At 39.8% G+C, this 23,115-nt stretch overlaps 1 protein-coding gene across 1 annotated transcript in view; it reads right to left on the bottom strand.

Moving 5' to 3' along the window:
• Positions 1 to 7,994, bottom strand: part of LOC124798349 (solute carrier family 52, riboflavin transporter, member 3-A-like) — a 113,034-nt gene extending 105,040 nt beyond the window's left edge. The window contains exon 1 of the mRNA XM_047261707.1: positions 7,840 to 7,994. Coding sequence (XP_047117663.1) covers positions 7,840 to 7,841 — 2 coding nt within the window. The 5' untranslated portion in view covers positions 7,842 to 7,994. The remainder of the gene's footprint in view (positions 1 to 7,839) is intronic.
• Positions 7,995 to 23,115: the final 15,121 nt, after the last annotated feature.

The raw sequence follows: 23,115 nt of genomic DNA, 5'->3' as shown, positions 1-23,115 counted from the left end.
TATATGCCAACTAGCTTTGCAGAGGATGAAGAAATTGATGAAATGTACGATGAGATAAAAGAAATTATTCAAGTAGTGAAGGGACACGAAAATTTAATAGTCATGGTTGATGGAATTCGAGAGTAGGAAAAAGGAGAGAAGGAAACATAGTAGGTGAATATGGATTGGGGTTAAGAAATGAAAGAGGAAGCCGTCTGGTAGAATTTTGCACAGAGCATAACTTAATCATAGCTAACACTTGGTTCAAGAATCATAAAAAATGGTTGTACGCGTGGAAGAATCCAGGAGATACTAATAGGTATCAGATAGATTATATAATCGTAAGAGAGAGATTTTGGAACCAGGTTTTAAATTGTAAGACATTTCCAGGGGTAGATGTGGATTCTGACCACAATCTATTGGTTATGAACTGCAGATTGAAACTGAAGAAACTGCAAAAAGGTGAGAATTTTAGGAGATGGGACCTGGATAAACTGAAAGAACCAGAAGTTGTAGAGAGTTTCAGGGGGAGCATAAGGGAACAATTGACAGGAATGGGGGAAAGAAATACAGTAGAAGAAGAATGGGTAGCTCTGAGGGATGAAGTAGTGAAGGCAGCAGACGATCAAGTAGGTAAAAAGACGAGGGCTAATAGAAATCCTTGGGTAACAGAAGAAATATTGAATTTAATTGATGAAAGGAGAAAATATAAAAATGCAGTAAATGAAGCAGGCAAAAAGGAATACAAACGTTTCAAAAATGAGATCGACAGTAAGTGCAAAATGGCTAAGCAGGGATGGCTAGAGGACAAATGTAAGGATGTAGAGGCCTGTCTCACTAGGGGTAAGATAGATACTGCCTACAGGAAAATTAAAGAGATCTTTGGAGAGAAGAGAACCACTTGTATGAATATCAAGAGCTCAGATGGCAACCCAGTTCTAAGCAAAGAAGGGAAGGCAGAAAGGTGGAAGGAGTATATAGAGGGTTTATACAAGGGCGATGTACTTGAGGACAATATTATGGAAATGGAAGAGGATGTAGATGAAGACGAAATGGGAGATAAGATACTGCGTGAAGAGTTTGACAGAGCACAGAAAGACCTGAGTCGAAACAAGGCCCCGGGAGTAGACAACATTCCATTAGAACTACTGATGGCCTTGGGAGAGGCAGTCATGACAAAACTCTACCATCTGGTGAGCAAGATGTATGAGACAGGCGAAATACCCTCAGACTTCACGAAGAATATAATAATTCCAATCCCAAAGAAAGCAGGTGTTGACAGATGTGAAAATTACCGAACTATCAGTTTAATAAGTCACAGTTGCAAAATATTAACGCGAATTCTTTACAGACGAATGGAAAAACTGGTAGAAGCGGACCTCAGGGAAGATCAGTTTGGATTCCGTAGAAATGTTGGAACACGTGAGGCAATACTAACCTTACGACTTATCTTAGAAGAAAGATTAAGAAAAGGCAAACCTACTTTTCTAGCATTTGTAGACTTAGAGAAAGCTTTTGACAATGTTAACTGGAATACTCTCTTTCAAATTCTGAAGGTGGCAGAGGTAAAATACAGGGAGCGGAAGGCTATTTACAATTTGTACATAAACCAGATGGCAGTTATAAGAGTCGAGGGGCATGAAAGGGAAGCAGTGGTTGGGAAAGAAGTTAGACAGGGTTGTAGCCTCTCCCCAATGTTATTAAATCTGTATATTGAGCAAGCAGTAAAGGAAACAAAAGAAAAATTCGGAGTAGGTATTAAAATTCATGGAGAAGAAGTAAAAACTTTGAGGTTTGCCGATGACATTGTAATTCTATCAGAGACAGCAAAGGACTTAGAAGAGCAGTTGAACGGAATGGACAGTGTCTTGAAAGGAGGATATATGATGAACATCAACAAAAGCAAAACGAGGATAATGGAATGTAGTCAAATTAAATCTGGTGATGCTGAGGGAATTAGATTAGGAAATGAGACACTTAAAGTAGTAAAGGAGTTTTTCTATTTAGGGAGTAAAATAACTGATGATGGTCGAAGTAGAGAGGATATAAAATGTAGACTGGCAATGGCAAGGAAGGTGTTTCTGAAGAAGAGAAATTTGTTAACATCGAGTATAGATTTAAGTGCAGGAAGTCGTTTCTGAAAGTATTTGTATGGAGTGTAGCCATGTATGGAGGTGAAACATGGACGATAACTAGTCTGGACAAGAAGAGAATAGAAGCTTTCGAAATGTGGTGCTACAGAAGAATGCTGAAGATAAGGTGGGTAGATCACGTAACTAATGAGGAGGAACTGAATAGGATTGTGGAGAAGAGAAGTTTGTGGCACAACTTGACTAGAAGAAGGGATCGGTTGGTAGGACATGTTTTGAGGCATCGAGGGATCACAAATTTAGCATTGGAGGGCAGTGTGGAGGGTAAAAATCGTAGAGGGAGATCAAGAGATGAATACACTAAGCAGATTCAGAAGAATGTAGGTTGCAGTAGGTACTGGGAGATGAAGAAGCTTGCACATGATAGAGTAGCATGGAGAGCTGCATCAAACCAGTCTCACGACTGAAGACCACAACAACAACAACAACAACAACCAGATTTATCAAACAGCCCTCGTATATTGCCGGCGCATTGGTGGGGACACGACAACTATCATGTGAAATGGGAATCACTGGGTTCAGGAGGGCCATACTCAACGTATACAGGATCTCAACGTTCTCACGTGACTAACGTCTAAGAGGACAGACGTATCGTTAACTCCTCTGTGCAGGATCATATAGATAATTCACGTACCTTGAGTCAGGAACTGGAATTGTTTGCTACAAGACAAGTACCAACATGGACAGAGCGACGACGTGTGGATCATCACGTGTTGCCATTATAGCAAACTTTGTTCCAGCTTCCTGTCACACGGCGGAAAACAGACACGCTGGTAGCGCTGCACGCAATAAAACTGGCTCAAGAAGTGGCACCACGTCCTCTGTTCAGACGAGTACAGGTTATACTTACAGCATCGAGTTGGACGTATCCGTGTGTGGAGACTCCGTGGTGAACGTGCATTGCCAGTGCATTTGTCCTCGTCTTCCGGGACCAGCACTTGGTGTGATAGTATGGGGTGCCACTGGGTACACTTCTAGTTTGCATAGCCGTAAACTGAACAGCGGCTGTTAAATTTCTGACATGTTAAGTCCAATGGCTGTGGTCTGTTTTAGAGGTCTCCGTGACGCCATCTTTCAGCAACGTAACCAAAGGTGACAATACTGCCCATGCTGTCCTAATCTGACTCGATACAGAGGGTGTTCGACTGTGACACTGGCCTGCACGTTCACCCATTGAAGCCACGCGGTCACGGGTTGATGAGGAACTGGCACACTACTCGCCAGCCATTACGACTGGTCAATTCTGCAGTTGAAGCAACATGGAATGAAGTACTCGTATCTGTCATCCAAGCTCAATTCGACTCGATGCCCAGACGAATTGGAGCAATTGTTGCTGTCAGGGTATCAGCCCAACTAATGCACGCTGTACATTTCAGATACACATTTCATCGTGCATTCTTTCCACTTTACTGTTTTCACACTGTTGTGGTTGGCAGGAGAGCCAACACCGTGTTACTAGAGGAGGCCGAAAGGCACGCGTTTTAGCTCACGGAGGCTGGCGTGAGGTCTGGAACAGGACAAGGAAATTAGAATTTAGAAAAACGGACTTAGCTGGTGGAATACTTAACTTTAATCCATTGATGATGAACGTCACTCTTGACGGTACATGATTCACACTATCAATAGTAACTGAATATGGCGCCTTGCTAGGTCGTAGCAAATGACGTAGCTGAAGGCTATGCTAAACTATCGTCTCGGCAAATGAGAGCGTATTTTGTCAGTGAACCATCGCTAGCAAAGTCGGTTGTACAACTGGGGCGAGTGCTAGGAAGTCTCTCTAGAGCTGCTGTGTGGCGGCGCTCGGTCTGCAATCACTGATAGTGGCGACACGCGGGTCCGACGTATACTAACGGACCGCGGCCGATTTAAAGTCTACCACCTAGCAAGTGTGGTGTCTGGCGGTGACACCACACACACAATAACTAAAATTACTATGCTCTATGCTCCATAGTGTTGCCATTTTAATAGCCAGCAGTGCAAATGCCTCCTGTAATTCTCCACAATCTATTCTATCGCTTGCGCCTTGTTCCTGCAGTGTGCACAGGGTTGGCGTGGTTAATTCGGATTTGGCATGTTAATGCGAAGGGGTGGCCGGATGCCCTTCCTGCCGCCACCCCGTACCCCCCGGGATGGAATCAGAGTACCCCGCCTGTCTGCGTCTAGTGTAAATCATCGAAAAGTGCAGATGTGTTTCAAATGTCTGTGAGTCGTTTAACTGAGGCGGCACGTGGGGACCACCCCGGTATTCACCTAGAGGGATGTGGAAAACCGCCTAAAAACCACATCCAGGCTGGCCGGCACACCGGCCCTCGTCGTTGATTCGATCCGAGGCCAACGCGCCTACTCGAGTCCAGGAAGCAGCGCATTAGCGCTCTCGGCTAAACTGACGGGTCTAATTCTCCGCAATCCCCTTTCTACAACAATCTTTTCATCTTCATTGCGAATTTGATCCTTCTTCTGACATCACCAACACCACCATTAAATCATAGCAGTATTAACAACATTATCGCTACGTACACTCTAATACAAACGAAACGACGCACCACGAAGGAGTTATGCAGATTGGTCACAAATTCATATTAGTACAGACATCAATGGAGAATCAAAATAGTGGATTTTGACGGCCGATGGATGAATGTGTGACGCTGCAGCGCAGTTTCACCGCACAGCTGGCTAGGATCGTAAACAGAGGACATGCTGATACCAGGACATAAAGTCTTTGCGAATACGATTCTGTTGTTCAGTTGAGTTGGACGGCAACTATGCACTGCAGATTGGTGCGTTAACATTATAATCAAATTTCAGCGTTTGAGAGGGGACGGGTATTTGGGCCCAGAGACGCCAGCTGGAGTAACTGGCGAATCACTCGATATTTGAATAGGAGCGATGCCACAGTTCGACGATGTTGGCAGGAATGGGTGGAACATGGCCGAACACAACGCCGAGAAGAAAGCAATCAACCTAGGGAGAGCCCTAGGCAGAGCCCTTACAGCACAGCCCTTCATGGCAAGCCATCTCGGTCTTACACTTCAGCAAGGCAATGCCCCTCCCCCACACGGCAACAGTTACTACTGCTGGTCTTCGTTATTACTAAACCTCACCTCGGCCAGCAAAGTCGCCGGATCTCTCACCAGTTGAGAACGTTTGAAGCATTATGGATAGGACCCTCCAAACAAATCGAGATTTTGATTATCTGAAGCGTCATTTGGATAGAACTTGGCACGATACCCCTCAGGAGCTCCATCCAAAAAGTCTATCAAATGATGCCGAGCCGAATAACTGATTGCATAAAGGCCAGAGGTAGACCACAGCGTCATCGACTTGTTCGGTTTGTGAAAACCTTTCTTCCGAATAAATCATCTAATTATTCTGAGACTGTAATCTATTGTTTGTCTGTACATGTGCAGCACTTCAGATTTTCGTCCCATTCGGATAATTCCTTCATGGTGCGTCTTTTTTTGTCTTAGAATTCTTAGAATGTATTTATAACTGGCATTTAAATTGCACGTCAGTGTTTAAAATTTGTAAAACTGTCATTTGTGCTTAGTGTTAAAGCCAAAATTATAGCCTCATCTTATCTAATTTATATAATACAACATCTGTAAATCATGGTTGAGTAACTATACGGAATTTAAGACAAAAACGTTATTGTAGCGATTTTTTCACTGAATCAATAAGTGATGCTGCTGCACAAAAGGAAATCATGCAAAATAAATTATAGAGTAATCTCCTTAGCGATTACTTATGGGACTAAACTGCTAAATATACGACTACTTAAATAGTAACTTGGAGGCCAGAAAACATTCCGCAGAAAATACTGGCAGCTATTATATTTTAATCATGAATTTGGAAAATGACTTAAGCCCGTAGAGGTAAATTTTCAGGAACAACCAAGAACGGTTTATTATCTTACTGAAGCGAAAACCGGTTTATATTGTCGTACGGTATGATACGTAAAAATATATGACATAAAACTGTTATTAAAAGAATGAGACAAAACTGGTGCCATTTTCATGTTAAACTTTCTTTCTTCTATTTTTTTTCCTAAAAAAAAAGGTGGAACTTATGTCGTTTTTCAAATGAACTTCTGTTGCGTTCCTCACGCAATTAAAGTCTGATATATAAACACATATGTATTTTGTTAACTGAAAATTCAGAATACAGAGAACAGTAAATCATCAAGGGGAATGAAACATATAGAAAAAACTTTTCAAAATGGAACTGCGATTGTACTCATCTAACTTTGTTTCCCAAGCCACAATTTTTTTTTTTTTGAAATGCTTTGGACTCATCACTGTCGGGATGTACTTGAGGATTCTGCGTGTATCTTGAATTTTGATTTCACTGACTGGACACGCATCATTTGGATAAGCATGTCTAGTTGCTAGTCCCAGAAGATAATAGATATGTTGGACAGAGGATGAAAGAATGTTCAACTTTTCCGGCTCTGAATGGTATTGCCAAAATTATTCCGCTCCATTTCACAGAACAGCAGAACTCCATAAAGTTGGAATAGTAAACAATACATTTTTTTCTCTAGGAACGTCCTTAAAAGAAGTCACTATGGAATTGACATTTATTTTTTTAATAATGTGGCCGCCAGTTGTTGACCTACGTTTCCACATGTCATCGTGTAGTGTGTTTTTATAACTTGAAGTCCCCTCCTGCTAGCAGAAATAATTGTCCTCAGATAGGGAAAAGGAATCTGATGTTCAAAAAAATGCATCTGGGCACTTACAGGCATTAAAAACCTGGTGAGAGTATTGTTCTTATTCTGGCGGGTATTGAAATAATGGAGGAGGAAAGTGCATGCCTGATAAACGAAACATCTCATGTCCTGGAATAAGGCTGTTTTGCTGGCAAACACGAGTATTCTGTTACAGGAAATAATTAATGTACAAAAAATGCGGACTAAAGTCATTTTGGTCTAAGCTAGGCGGGTTAGACATCGGAGCGTGGCTGTATTCACAACGCAAAACCATGAAAATGTGGACTTAAGTCGTTTTGCAACTTCACTATTCATTTGGATGAACTGTGTATTTATTTTCAACACGAATTCGGTCTGCAGTCCTAGATGAAACCGAATGAAGTACTGCAGTGAAGTGCACCCCTACCACCGAGAGGAGACGAGATCACGTATCAGTGCGGTCATACAGAATTTGTCGCGCTCAGTTTTGCCGTACTCCACTTCCGCCGAGTAAAACTTTCTCAGCTGATCTATCCCAAGTTCGTGACACTGCTTCCGTTGTGTCCACTCAATCCCGCTGTCACAACGCTGACGTAATATTCGTATACCACTCAGACCAACTTTGATAACACATTGCAACGCCAAGGAGCCCTGTTCCTGAACCGGAATCGACGAAATGTGTATTGGCCACTCGCAGCTAACGTAGAGAATGTTAATCGCAGGTTTTTGAAAACTGAACTTGTTTCATAGCAACGAAGGCGAACATAAGGTGAAACAATATTGAAAAGTTTCTCACCCGATCACCGTCGACTTGCTCGTACTGTCACGGACTACGCTTCCTGATGGGGTCGTGACTAAGCGTGTTTAGGAGGTGACGCGCTAGTGGGTACGTCACTTAACCACAGCTTATTCGGGAAGTTACGGTGTGTTAGTGTGTAGTGCGACGATAGAACGGCACTTCAGCATGCGAGAAACGCTTTTTCTAATGGCTAAATCGATGAGTAAGTATTAGCAATAACATACATGGAGACGACTGCATCCAGAAGACTTGTTTACAGCGCTGATCTTCAAAGGTTGAAACACTTCTTGTAGAGCGAGTATGTAAACACAAACTCATTTAGTCCTGAGACATGTTTTCAGTTTCAGAGACTCCGAGCCGCTAGCAGCTACTGACGGGCAGGAAGGCAACCTTCGTGTAGTTAAACACGACGCCGCTAGATGTCGGGAACGTTCAGGAACCACACGTGACCCCGCCTTACGCGATAAGGAAGCGACAGTTCTTCACAGCAGCCCAGCTGTAGCGGAAGGGTCACGGCGGAAGTTCGAATATGAGTTCCGATGGAAAGACAGCCGTAGAACAGTTAGACGAGTGTAGTTTTATGTTCTATAAAAATGCGGCTATCAATTTTCAAAAAAACATTTTCTTTCTCAAAATGTTCCCGTTTGACAACTATACCGGGTTCACTAGACCTGCTGTATAAACGTCCAGGTTTTTCGGCTGATACGCTTGCTGAGCAATCCTGTAAGGACGAATTTAACAGTGAGTATCACATTGCGGACCATCTCCGGAAAACTGTGAGAAGTGAAATCGCAACGATTCGGTAAACCAAAAAATGATTCATGGTACTAGTGAACTGAAGGGTGTTTAAAAAAATAACTACCGGTATAAATAAATGTTGTAGCGAGGAAAAGTGTGTGTTTCAGTGGCTCAGTCGTATGTTTTACCCATTCGAACAACAATCATAGAAAGAATATTAGCGGCTGCTTGTTGCTTTGTCTGACGAAGGAATATTCTTAAAATTTCCTTTCAGACGTTAGCTTTACATCCACTTCCAGGAGGCTTAAATATTGAAGGTTTACAACAAAAATGCAGGGACATCATTTTACATCGTCTTTTAAAAATAATGAGGAGTCCTTTAAAAAACTGTTTCTTTACTGTTCTAGACCCAGGAGTCTTGAGAATACCGATTAAATAAACCACATAAATAAAGACCTACATATGAAAGCAGATATTGATATTGAACTTAACCACATTCGCAATGATCCCCAAACCTGAACCTGGAGCAAATTATACGGACTGCATTTTTTCTTTCCCTTTGTGTTTATTTCTATGGATAACCCTTTCTCTATGTAAAATAAGCCAAATGGAATACCCATTCCCAAGGGTATGAAGACAGTTGCTCATCCCACTGATGTGCAACTATAGAACATAGCTTAAAGACATAAGCAACAGTTTCATTATAATTATTTTGTAACATAAATGATTCGTACAACGGAAAAGAAGAAACCAAGAAAATAATCAATTTTATGGGCACTTAAATAATTAATTTTCAGTTAAGGCTATATAAATGAGAGAACAAAAGTAATAATAACAACACAGCAAAAGATAAAATGAAACGACAGCCGTGTGTCAACAGAAAAAAAATCATCCTTATTTGCAAGAAAAGAAAGAGTTTACATAAGCAATAAAAAATATCCAGACATCTTACACGATGAACAGACATACGCAATGTTAATGTTTTGAACATGGCTGTGATCAGCAACCGTAATTAATTACATACAAGGCCACAAATTTCCAGCCAACCGGTTGCAAATAGAATTTAACATTCTTTAACTAGTTTTCAGCGCCGACTAGAGGCGCCTTCTTCAGAAGAAACTGTTACCTAACATGTGGTTAAAAGGAAATTTGAGCGACATCGCTTTAGTCAAAACATTAAAACCACAATTAAAACATTTTCCACCTGAATACATAACAGGTATAGTCACAATTTTAAAACAATATATAAATGTGCCACTAAGGGCACTATAGTGGTATAGGACACGAGTGAGTAACAGCCTCTCTGGAGTTTTAAAATTTTGAGTATACCTGTTATGCATTCAGGTGGAAAATGTTTTAACTGTGGTTTTAATGTTTTGACTGGAGCAATGTCGCTCAAATTTCCTTTTAACCACATGTAAGGTAACAACTTCTTCTGAAGAAGGCGCCCCTAGTTGCCATTGAAAACTAGTTAAACAATTTTAAATTCTATTTGCAACCGGTTGGCTGAAAATTTGTGACATTGCATACGCAATGTCATAGTAGCCAGCCCGAAGACAGTAGGTGACAGATGAAATGCCAAAGGTACGATCTCCAGTCACCATTAGGAGTTTAATCTGCCACATATGATCTCTTTCATCTCTGGCAATGGTTGATACATGGAGAACGCCGAAATGCACAGTGGTTCCTTGTCCAAGTCCTGGATAAATCAGCTCAAAGGTCAGAGGAAGAAACAGCATTCTCTTTCCAATGGGACCAAGCCTACTAAAAAGCTGTGTTGTTGAAACCAAATAGCACTGCAAACTATCATTCCTGCCTGTTAAGCCATATGGCGGGCGAGAGTCCTTGGCATCCCACCACTGTCGGGGTGTCTCCAACACTTCTTCATTGATGATCGGGCCTCGATACGAAGACGAACTCAGCATGGAAGACAGTTCTACTCCAGTCAATGAGATTCCAGGTCGAAGATGTGTCTGGAGACGCCCCAGAGAGCGCTGTGATACCAACCTGACAGTCTTCCGCCATACGGCCCACAATCAGATGTGACGATCTAGGGTGCCATGTCTTTTCGTAATAGTACCCCTTTGCTTATCATCCGCGGCACCTTTACAACACATCGCGTGACCGCTACGGTCGCAGGTTCGAATCCTGCCTCGGGCATGGATGTGTATGATGTCCCTAGGATAGTTAGGTTTAATTAGATCTAAGTTCTAGGCGACTGATGACCTCAGAAGTTCAGTCGCATAGTGCTCAGAGCCATTCGAACCATTTTGAACAGCACAGCGACACGTCGACAACATTACGCCCTGTTTTGTTGCCCTTCATGGAAAGCTATCCTGTCTGACATTTCTGTAAGATTAAGCCTGCCTGCACACAGTGAGAGTTTGTGCTGCTTGTCTTGGTGCTTGGCAAGCCCTATCTTGGCCAGCGAAGACACTGAATCTCTCCCCAGCTGAGAACGTTTGGAGCATTATGGGCAGCGCTCAACGGTTATCTTGGGATCATGACGATCTAACGCGCGATATGGACAGAATTTGGGACGATATCCATCAGGAGACATTCAGTCACTCTATGAATCAATGCCAATCCGAATAACTGCTTGCATAAGGGACAGAGGTGGACCAATGCGTTATTGACTTGCGCAGCTGGTGAAGCTCTTTCTCTGAAATAAATGATCTAACTTTTCTGGAATTGTGCCCATTTTGTTTGTCTGCACATGTACCTTACATCTACCGATTTCCAGCCTATTCAGGTAATTCCTTCGTGGTGCGTCGTTTTTCTTGTCGTATGCTGTACGTGTCCCATAGTTTTTGCTGTTTCAACCTACTGGATAAGTACAGGGTTATTCATAATCATCTACGGGATTTCAAAAGACAACTGCGCGAAAACTACGAGACATATCGGTGGATGAGCATCTCTACAAATTTCGACTCGTCTTACGCCGTGGCGCAGTTGCAGAGTGATCATTAGCTGGCAAACGTGTCAGAACATGTAGATGAATCATCCACTCTGTGTCGTCACATGGAATCCGTTCGCACCTGCAGACAGGCAACGCAGTGAACGGATTTCCGAAGCAAGCTGCTGGCTTATCATTTTCCCAGGCAGCCTTAGCAGTGATTTGAATGAATTTCACATACCTGCAATTGGAATTGCTCTGTCCACTCACATTTTTGCTAATTTACGGTAGTGTGATTCCAGTTGGAGGTTTGGAAACTGGGCCCTGTATCTGACATATATTAACTGAACACCCTCCAAAATAATGAATTAGCAATGAAATGACTTTTAAAAGAAACAAGAATCACAACTCTGTTTATCCGTCAAATAAAACGTTTGACAAGCAATGATAATACTATTCTAGTTAAACCTTGGGCCGTCTAATAAAAGGGTCTGTGGCAAGATTCTGATAATCACAAGAATGAAAAATTGCAACCCTTATGTTGTACTGTGACTGTCTTGACGTTAGTAGAAAAGACACATAGAACTAAAGAAGGGAATGCATCGAACCTGTGGTCGGAGCTGAAAGAAAGTTGATCATTGAGTCTGATTGAAAGACTTCAAAGTGAAGCTTGAAGTTACGAAAGTGTATGAAATGGCTTTAATGTCCCTAATCATCGTCTCGTGGTTGCAGATTGATCTCACCATAGGACAAGTAAATAGTAGGTGGATTCTGAAATGGCTGCAGAATCAGTCATTGGCACCACACCAGTGACCGTCGCGAACGGCTAAATGCAAATCAGCCCGAAATTTCTTTAAGTGCCTCAATTTATATGCTCAAAACTATCTCCAAATAAGTCCCTAGAAGAAGCCTTGAGAAGAAATAATCGTGTACCGAGTGTTTGTTAAAAGGAAAGCTTGCACTTCCGCGTTTTCGCTCTCTATTCGGATTGTTTGGGCTATGGATCGTCTGAGCGCCAACTGGTAAAAATGTTCCTCAGAAAACGCTGCTTCCCTTTCCTGAGCTCTTCCTTAGGCGGTTAACTATAACGCTCGAATATTTCAACTAGACGGACGGCGTTGCGATGGGAAGCCCGTTAGCTCCAGTTTTAGCCAATCTGTTCATGGAGTACTTTGAAAACATCGCCCTGGACGCGGCTCCTGAAAATCCCAGTTGCTTTTCTCGTTACGTCGACGACACGTTCGTTGTCTGGTCTCATGAACGTGAAAAGCTGGGAGAATTCTTGGACCACATCAACGACACCCATTACAACATCAAGTTCACGATGGAGATAGAGGCAGATGGTGCCTTGCTGTTCATCGATGTTCTCGTCCGCCGCAAAGCAAATGGGAGTCTCAGCCACAGCGTTTACCAGAAACCCATCCACACAGACCGGATATCTGCAAGCTAACACCTACCACCATCCGTAGCACAAAAGTTCTTTTCTGAGAACGTTAGTGCATCGAGCCGAAACTGTCTCAGATTCTGGAAACTTGCCGAAGGAACTAAGCTATTTATGGAAAGTATTCAAGGAAAACGTCTACAACAACCGCCAGATTTCGCAAGCTATCTTTCCGAAGACTCCAAGAAGGACTCGAAGAAGTTTGAGTTGTAGCCGTTCTGTGGCTCAATAAGAGGAAGGATAAGCCGACTCCTAAAGAGGCATAAAATCGATTCGGTCTTCAGGGCTCCAGCAAAAATTTGACAACTCTTCAGGCCTGTGAAAGACGACGTAGACCTCAGAACATCAGGAGTATATAAAATATCGTGTGGTTGTGGACGGTTCTATATCTTACAGGCTGTGCGTACCGTTGAACACGAGAGATGTTTCCAGAATGAGATTTTCACTCTGCAGCGGAGTGAGGAGTGAGCGCTGATTGAAAGTTTCTGGCAGCTTAAAACTGTGTGTCGGACCGAGACTTGACTCCCAAGTTCGAGTCTCGGTTCGGCACACAGTTTTAACCTGCCCAGAGAAATCAAGGGTAGCAGAGCTCGCAATAGATAACGATCATCGTATTGCATTCGATGAGACATCTATTATCACATGGACTAACTGTTTTTGCGATAGCGTAATAAAAGAAGCGATCGAAATAAAAATTTGTAACAACACGATTAATAAAGACGGCAGCACCGGCCGGAGTAGCCGAGCGGTTCTAGGAGCTACAGTCTGGAATCGCGCGACCGCTACGGTCGCAGGTTCGAATCCTGCCTCGGGCATGGATATATGTGATGTCCTTAGGTTAATTAGGTTTAAGTAGTTCTACGTTGTAGGGGACTGATGACCTCAGAAGTTAAGCCTCATAGTGGTCAGAGCCAAAGACGGCAGCCTGCAGTTAAGCACAGCGTGGAACCCGGCCATCGGAATGTTGAAGTGGGTGCGGTGGCCACACGACGCAAACATTACCATATATGGTGTCGGAGCAGGTACCAGTGACGTTACGAATGGCAGCGCGACTATATAAGGACGGCAACAGCAACCAGAAGACAGTCACCATTTGACAATGGCCGAGGAATACTCGGACGAAAGCTCGTGAATTTTAAGCCACTTGACGTGGCTGAAAGCCTGAGAAACCTTGATTAGTACATATCGCCGTGAAACTATCCACTGCTATATAAGCTTATTAACTCTTATTTCTTTTTATTGCCTAATTCTTTCATATAATATCTTCTAACAGTTTCCGTCTATACAACGTGTCATTATAAAATATTAACTTTTAGAAAGTTTTTAAAAATATCGTACAAGATCGTTTGGTTTCGGATCTCAGACGTGGATATAGGAGGGTAAGTCAATTATTATCCGCAATTTAGTTACATTTTTGTTTATCTTGGTAGTACTGCCATTTTACGTTAATGACGCATACTTTGTTTATTTATTGTTATATCTTCGCAATTTTCAAGCTGCTAGGTTAGATTCGTTATCACTACCGTGCTCTTAATAATGGCTGCAACGCTGTCTATTTGCACCAAAGAAGAGCAACGTTCAGTGATCCTTTTTTTGTGGTCGGTAGGCGTATCAGTGGCCGAAAATCATTGAAGACTTTCGGTACAGTACGGGAACAGTGTTTTGGAATAACGGAGTGTCTACGAATGGGTTGAAAAATTTCGGATTCGTCGCACAAGTGTTACGCACGATTAAAGAGCCGGACGACCGTTTACAGCGACGAATGAAGAGACCATTGAGCGTTCACGTGAAATGATTCTCTTAGACAGACGATTAACTATTGATGAAGTGACACATCGTCTACAAATTAGTCACGGTTCTGCCTACGAAATAGTCCACAACAGACTTGGGTTTTATAAAGTTTGAGCAATATGGGTTCCAAAACAGCTCACACAGTTGCATAAACAAACGCGCTTGAACGTCTGCAAAAAAATTTGGATCGCTGTGGTAACGAAGGGGACAACTTCTTAGGCAGGATCATTATTGGTGACGAAAGATGGATCCATCATTACGAGCCGGAGAATAAACGGCAGAGTATAGAATGGAAATATCCAAATTCGCCATGCAAGGAACAGTTCAAGACCCAACCGTCTACAGGAAAACTGATGCTTACGGTTTTTTGGGACGCACAAGGTCTAGTACTAGATCATTATGCGGAAAGAGGGACAACAATAAACAGTACATGTTACAGTGAGATACTTACTGCCAGGCTAAAGCCTTCAATTCAAAGTAAACGCTGAGGACTGCTGCGAAAAGATGTTGTGTTGTTGTACGACAAAGCCCGTCCGCATACTGCTGCCCACACTGCTGAAACGCTCCAGAAATTCAAAATTGAAGTTCTGGATCATCCTCCATATAGTCCTGATCTTGCCCCTTCTGACTAACACTTGTTAGGTCCACTCAAATAGACATTAAGGGGCCGTCGATTTGCCTCGGACGAAGAAGTGAAAGAAGCGGTGCATTCCTGGCTCGCAGCTCAACCGAGAACCTTCTTTTATGAGGGCATCAGGAAGCTTGTACAATGATGGACCAAGTACGTTGTAACGCAAGGAGACTATGTCGAAAAATGATGTTCTTGTAAGTATCCTATTTGATTACAGAAAAATTTTATAACTGCTTTGTAGATAATAATTGACTTACCTCTGTATTAATGATTAGTTCTTCATGCAGTTACTTCTCAGTTTTATGCACTACAACTTATGCATGAGAGGTCTATCAATACTCAGCAGCTCTCCTTCAATTACCTGTGCTTTGCTATACGGTATTTTTCACTTCAAGACTACTGTGGCCACACTACAGTTCACCCCAAGTTTTACTCATTCCTTTTATTTCAGTCCTTCTACTTCTTTATTTTGTCCCTGAAAACGCAGTTTCCATTCATCCATCATTTTACTTCTGTTGCTGCTCATTGCGGGTTCCCTTGAATTGGAGACCACAAATCTGTAACAAAACGATCACAAGCATAATTTGGCTGTCAACACATACAATATTTACTCTATGTAAGCTCACTTTGTTTTATACATCCTTAAATTAAGATGTCACTTTACCGTATCTCTTTTCATTCTGAGGTGTCACTTTCATATAAATTTTATGATTATTTATGGTCTCTCTCTCTCTCTATTTAGCTGTAGATCCAAAAATACAAAATTATTTTTTCCTCCATCATGGACTGTATACTTTTTTACCCTCAGTTATCTTTTAAATTTTACATGGTTAAGTTTCATCTTCCGGCTCCCTGTCACTTTGACAGTTTATGCAGATATGTAAAATCATTACATCACACTTTCATCAGCTCACAAAATACTCATCTAAATCAGCATATCAAAACTCACACACATTCACATAAACCACTCACATATGGCTGTGTATCCAACATATGCTAAATCCTAAGTGCAAAACATTATTTCACGCCAGCCAATAAATCATTATGCACCATGGCTTCTTGCTCAGTGTATTATTGCATCTGGTCTTTCTACAAAAATTAAGCTTCAAATTAATGCACATCTTCTACTCAGGGCAACTAACATCCAATGATCTGCTTAATTTTTCTCTCCCCTTTATCTCCTGCACCATCTTCATGACCCTGTCTGACACTATGGCCCTTGGTCCTTGCAAAAATTCATGTTCAGCTACATATCTGTACTATTTCCTAGTATCATCTCATGTTAGGACCACTGGTTTTTTTTATGTCAGACTGAAAACTATATATTCTGTCTCTGTTCTTTCTGTATTTCTTATTCCTTAATTGCTTTAATGTGCGAAATGTGCTGGGTTTCAAAAGACTTCGACTTCATGGAGATTTCAGTTACATGGCATTGTGGTGGACAATTCTTTGCACTTGGTAAAGTCCACAAAATATGTAGAAAAATTTACTGTTCAAATATAGATTCTTCTTTGATCTTATCCTTGACTTTAAGAAAACTTTATCTCCCACAGTGAATTTCTTCTCCCTTGTTGGTTCTTTTTGGTTCTTCTTTCCTTTCTTTTCTCCTTTTGCAATAATTCTATCCAGTGCTAGTTTTACGACTACTTGGTGGCGTTTATGTCAAGATGGAGGGAAGTCCGTTTTCTCTCTTTTGCTTTCCTGAGGTGCTTGATTCATTTGAAGTAATCTGGACGCCATTCCTGTAGCTTTGTGCTGTAAATCGTACAGAACATTCTGAAAGACTTCCAGATACATATCCCATCTCTGATGTTGCTTGTGACAGTGTAGCTTGCACAGTTTTGAAATTTCTCACATTATCCTCTCCAGTGTGTACGAGACCAGGAGGTACTGTGAGATATATATATATATATAGGATGTTCGGAAATTCACGTTACAAACTTTTAGGACTTGTAGATGATAGTGACTACATAATATTTGGAATAGCAAGCCATGTCCAGAAATATAATGTTTCTGTTCTATGACAGTTTCAATTCAGATGCGTAATGTATCCATGTCCACTGAGGGGAAGAGAAGAGTCTCAAGAGTTGCTTGTCAGTCTGGTGTACAATAGGGTAGACAGTATGGTGTGCACTACAAGTAACTATATTCTGTATGTTCCTGCTCTTTTGGCTCACTAGCTCACTCACGAGTTAGCCAGCACATACAGAATGTAGATTCTATTACATACATTTTTCAGCTCAAATTCACAATATTTTTTAAAAGATGAATTTAAGAAAATTAATTTAATATTTTTTTTTATAAAAGATGAATGTAAGAAAATAAATTAAATATGATTTCTTGTAATATGTGATCGTAAGAAAATAAATTTAATATAATTCCTCATAAAAGGTGAATTTAAGAAAATAAATAAAATGGCTTTTTTATAAAAGGTAAACGCAAGACAGTAAAAAGTTGAACGATTCTTTCACATTGGGAAACTGGAAATTATTCACTTTTTGCTTTAGCAGCCATGAGATTTTTTATGAACAGCTGTTTGTAAATGTTTTTTGAGGTAAGGTCTGTTCACAGTTTTACCACATTAACAAGTAACACTAGTGGTTTGGTAATAATACACACAATTTCTACATATATTTTTATATCTGTCTTTTCAATATATGTCTTTATGCAATTCTTCAATATTTTTTCTTCTGTACAGTTAGCACCATGATTTATCTGTTCCATTTAAAGAATATAAAATAAATTTATGATTCTAACTATAAAGTAAATAAATTCATTCTTAAAAAGTGCAAAATGGGTGTGTACCTTTCGAACCCAGAGGTTTTTTTCTTGCTTTTACTCTCTTTATTTCATTCACCCTCCAACTTCTGCTGAAAGCCGGTGTTGTTCTATGACCTGGATTTCTTCTTGTCGCCCAATAATCTTCTTCTTGCTGCATCTCGGCATCTATGTCTTGTGTGGATGGAAGAGCTGCTGTCAGATGCTGACATCTTCTTCTGTGATGAGCCCGAGCAGTGGACAACGAGCTAACAAATCACAGTAGAGTTTCTATAGCAATTCAGCTTTTTGCGCTGCAGTGCAAATCAATTCTATGTACAAATCGTACATATAGTTGGTATTCGAGTGACAAAGTGCTTTCGAAAAGTGCCATTTTTTATCAATTTGTTTTTAGTAAAATGCGAATTATTTCATCAAAATATACTTGTATTTGAAGACTCGAATTCGTAAATAAAATATAACAATAGTTAAAATACTCAAATTATCATTAGAGGAAAAGTTATTGGAATTTAAAGTCAAGAATGTTCCCATATTAATTTAAAGGCACTGCCATCTGTTAACAGAATTTTGCACTAATTTTAACTGATACTGAATATTTTGAGTTACTGTACTAGGATAGCAGAATGTCTAAAGAGACTGTGCACTTCTAAAATGACTTCCTCAGCGACAGCTAAGACAATCTTTGACTGCATCATGCTTGCTAATTGCCTAGTCACACATGAGTCCATTCTTGAGATAACACTTGTCTTCTGTTGAGTTAGGTCAGTTATCTTTATCTGTCAGAGGCCAAGTACAATCGGCAACTCAAGGCACACACATCCTCCAAACGTTAGTCTCCACAGAGCCACTGAGAGAGCAACATCTACACTCATTTAATTCTTAAAGAAAGTTAGGAGTTAATTTCTCAACCAAATATTAACCAAATTAAAAATTCAAAGTGATAACATAATCTACATCAAAAGAGCTATCTGGAAAATACATAATAAAAATTTTTTCAGTTAATGTTATGCAATATGCAGCCTAAGTGAACAGATCGGCTTAAACGATTTTTTAAAAATTCAAAGTGCTAATAAAGAGCTATTCAAAAATTTTCAGCAAGTATTCTGTGTTGTCATTCGTATGTAAGATTCTTCTTCCAATTCATTTCTATATATCCTAAGGAATTTTATCATTTAAAGTTGCACAAAGGTTCATAGTCGTTTTCTGTGAAGGTACAATATTTTTTTTTTGAGTCATGTAAATCGCATAAATCAGATAAATTGTTATGAAACTAAATGGACTAATATCTACATCTCCTTTTAGTAGAGTGACTCGTTTAAAATCGAGAAATATTTTGTATACTTTGAGAAAATTAGCTTTAGGATTAACATTCCACATCTCCTGTGGGAAAATTTCATTTCTTCCATTTTTCAAATATATATTCTTTAGTTTAACATGATCGAATAATGATGAATCAATTAGCTGATTATTTTTACGATTTTTCTAAACTGTGACAAATACGAAATATGACAAGTCAAATTCCGCTAAGTTATAGTAATTTGATACCTAACTCAAATTTTTCTTGCCACTTAATCCAACAACTTCTATAGTTTGTAGATCATAAAAAGATATCGGACTTTTTGCATTTTTCAGAATATTTTCTTGTTGTTCTAAGTTGTGATTTGGTTCATGTTTAAAGACCGGTAGACAAATTTCTATCGATTCCATGACAATTTTTCTTTCTTTTGGAAGAGTTTCCTTTCTTTCAATTTCAGTGTTGAAGAATTGTATCTTCATAACTTGAACTTCTAGGAAAAATTATAGTTAAATCTCCTTCCCACGTAATTTCTTTATAATCTTTAAGAAATCCACCAAGTTTTTGATAATGGATAAAGTACTTCATTTCGCTTACTCTTGATTTTTTCCATTATTAGGAATGTGTCCTTTTAAGCTTATTTTGTCAGTAACAGATGAAGTCATATGCAGTAGAGCTGACGAGGATATAATAGAATGTTCGATTCTAGATAAAATATAATTTCCTTTCTTTATTGTTACAGTTTTGCCACATAATTATCGATTAATTTTTTATTAGATTTTCTACCATATGTTGGATAATCTGTTCTATCATTTCCAATGACACTGAAATACATGTTAAGTTGTGGATGATTTGGAAGAAGAAATCCATCGCCAATATTTATTTCAATTCCTATGTTCTTATTTGATGGATTCAAATTAGTTTTAATTTCCTCTTACACAGGGAATGAGTAGAATTGATAACTCTCGATTTTATTAATAACACAGACAAAGATTGCTTTACCTGTTGCTGATTTATTAAGGAAACAATTATTAAGACCAAGACATTTCAAAAATAACTATCACAGTAGCTCAGTAAAAGGCAATCAAATTATCATTTTTGTCAGTTATAGTAATTTCTAAATCCTGAATTGGATCAAATATTCGAATATGAACAAGAAAATGTGTTTCATCAATTACTAGTCCACCACATTCTGCATTAGGTTCGAATGAAGCAACAATTTTAGTTTCTCTGTGAAAATGATCATTGTGTTTCACAAACATTCCATCAGCCAAATTAAATTTTATATTTATTAATTCGAATTAAATAATTTTAGAAACATTTTTAGCAATAGTCTTTTCATTAGCTTAAATAATTTTATTATTAAATCCTAGAATACTTGCAATATTATATTTTTTTATATCTATACATAATTTAACATCACTCTCAATAGTAATTCTGTTTAAAATTTCATCTGCTTTAATGTGAATATTTGGTCTTTTCAAATGAATAATTTTTTCTAAATTTTTCGGGGAGTATTGACCAGTTGTATACATGGAAGAACCCTGGAGATACTAAAAGGTATCAGATAGATTATATAATGGTAAGACAGATATTTAGGAACCAGGTTTTAAATTGTAAGACATTTCCAGGGGCAGATGTGGACTCTGACCACAATCTATTGGTTATGAACTGAAGATTAAAACTGAAAAAACTGCAAAAAGGTGGGAATTTAAGGAGATGGGACCTGGATAAACTGAAAGAACCAGAGGTTGTACAGAATTTCAGGGAGAGCATAAGGGAACAATTGACAGGAATGGGGGAAAGAAATACAGTAGAAGAAGAATGGGTAGCTTTGAGGGATGAAGTAGTGAAAGCAGCAGAGGATCAATTAGGTAAAAAGACGAGGGCTAGTAGAAATCCTTGGGTAACAGAAGAAATATTGAATTTAATTGATGAAAGGAGAAAATACAAAAATGCAGTAAATGAAGCAGGCAAAAAGGAATACAAACGTCTCAAAAATGAGATTGACAGGAAGTGCAAAATGGCTAAACAGGGATGGCTAGAGGACAAATGTAAGGATGTAGAGGCTTATCTCACTAGGGGTAAGATAGATACTGCCTACAGGAAAATTAAAGAGACCTTTGGAGATAAGAGGACCACTTGTATGAACATCAAGAACTCAGATGGAAACCCAGTTCTAAGCTAAGAAGGGAAAGCAGAAAGGTGGAAGGATATATAGAGGTTCTATTCAAGGGTGATGTACTTGAGAGCAATATTATAGAAATGGAAGAGGATGTAGATGAAGATGAAATGGGAGGTACTATACTGCGTGAAGAGTTTGACAGAGCACTGAAAGACCTGAGTCGAAACAAGGCCCCTGGAGTAGACAACATTCCATTGGAACTACTGATAGCCTTGGGAGAGCCAGTCCTGACAAATCTCTACCATCTGGTGAGCAAGATGTATGAAACAGGCGAAATACCCTCAGACTTCAAGAAGAATGTAATAAGTCCAATCCCAAAGAAAGCAGGTGTTGACAGATGTGAAAATTACCGAACAATCAGTTTAATAAGACACAGCTGCAAAATACTAACACGAATTCTTTACAGACAAATGAAAAAACTAGTAGAAGCTGACCTCGGGGAAGATCAGTTTGGATTCTGTGAAATACTGGTACACGTGAGGCAATACTGACCTGAAGACTTATCTTAGAAGAAAGATTAAGGAAAGGCAAACCTACGTTTCTAACATTTGTAGACTTAGAGAAAGCTTTTGACAATGTTGACTGGAATACTCTCTTTCAAATTCTAAAGGTGGCAGGGGTAAAATACAGGGAACGAAAGGCTATTTACAATTTGTACAGAAACCAGATGGCAGGTATAAGAGTCGAGGGACATGAAAGGGAAGCAGTGGTTGGGAAGGGAGTGAGACAGTGTTGTAGCCTCTCCCCAGTGTTATTCAATCTGTATAATGAGCAAGCAGTAAAGGAAACAAAAGAAAAATTCGGAGTAGGTATTAAATTCCAAGGAGAAGAAATAAAAACTTTGAGGTTCGCCGATGACATTGTAATTCTGTCAGAGACAGCAAGGGACTTAGAAGAGCAGTTGAACGGAATGGACAGTGTCTTGAAAGGAGGATATAAGATGGACATCAACAAAAGCAAAACGAGGATAATGGAATGTAGTCGAATTAAGTCAGGTGATGCTGAGGGAATTGGCTTAGGAAATGAGACACTTAAAGTAGTAAAGGAGTTTTGCTATTTTGGGAGCAAAATAACTGATGATGGTCGAAGTAGAGAGGATATAAAATGTAGACTGGCAAGGGCAAGGAAAGCGTTTCTGAAGAAGAGAAATTTGTTTACATCGAGTATTGATCTAAGTGTCAGGGAGTCATTTCTGAAAGTATTTGTATGGAATGTAGCCATGTATGGAAGTGAAACATGGACGATAAATAGTTTGGACAAGAAGAGAATAGAAGCTTTTGAAATGTGGTGCTACAGCAGAATGCTGAAGATTAGATGGGTAGATCACATAACTAATGAGGAAGTATTGAATAGGATAGGGGAGAAGAGAAGTTTGTGGCACAGCTTGACCAGAAGAAGGGATCGGTTGGTAGGACATGTTTTGAGGCATTAAGGGATCACCAATTTAGTATTGGAGGGCAGGGTAGAGGGTAAAAATCGTAGAGGGAGACCAAGAGATGAACACACTAAGCAGATTCAGAAGGATCTAGGTTGCAGTAGGTACTGGGAGATGAAGAAGGTTGCACAGGATAGAGTAGCATGGAGAGCTGCATCAAACCAGTCTCAGGACTGAAGACCACAACAACAACAACAACAACATTGACCAGTTGGAATTTCCTCCATTGGTATATAATTTATTATTTTGCCATGTTGTATTTGAAGTTAAGGAAGACGAATAAAAACCAAATAGCGAAACATTTTTATAAC

This window comes from Schistocerca piceifrons, chromosome 5 (assembly GCF_021461385.2).
Source record: "Schistocerca piceifrons isolate TAMUIC-IGC-003096 chromosome 5, iqSchPice1.1, whole genome shotgun sequence".
NCBI classification, from domain to species: domain Eukaryota; kingdom Metazoa; phylum Arthropoda; class Insecta; order Orthoptera; family Acrididae; genus Schistocerca; species Schistocerca piceifrons.
This window is presented reverse-complemented; position numbering and strand designations above follow the sequence as displayed.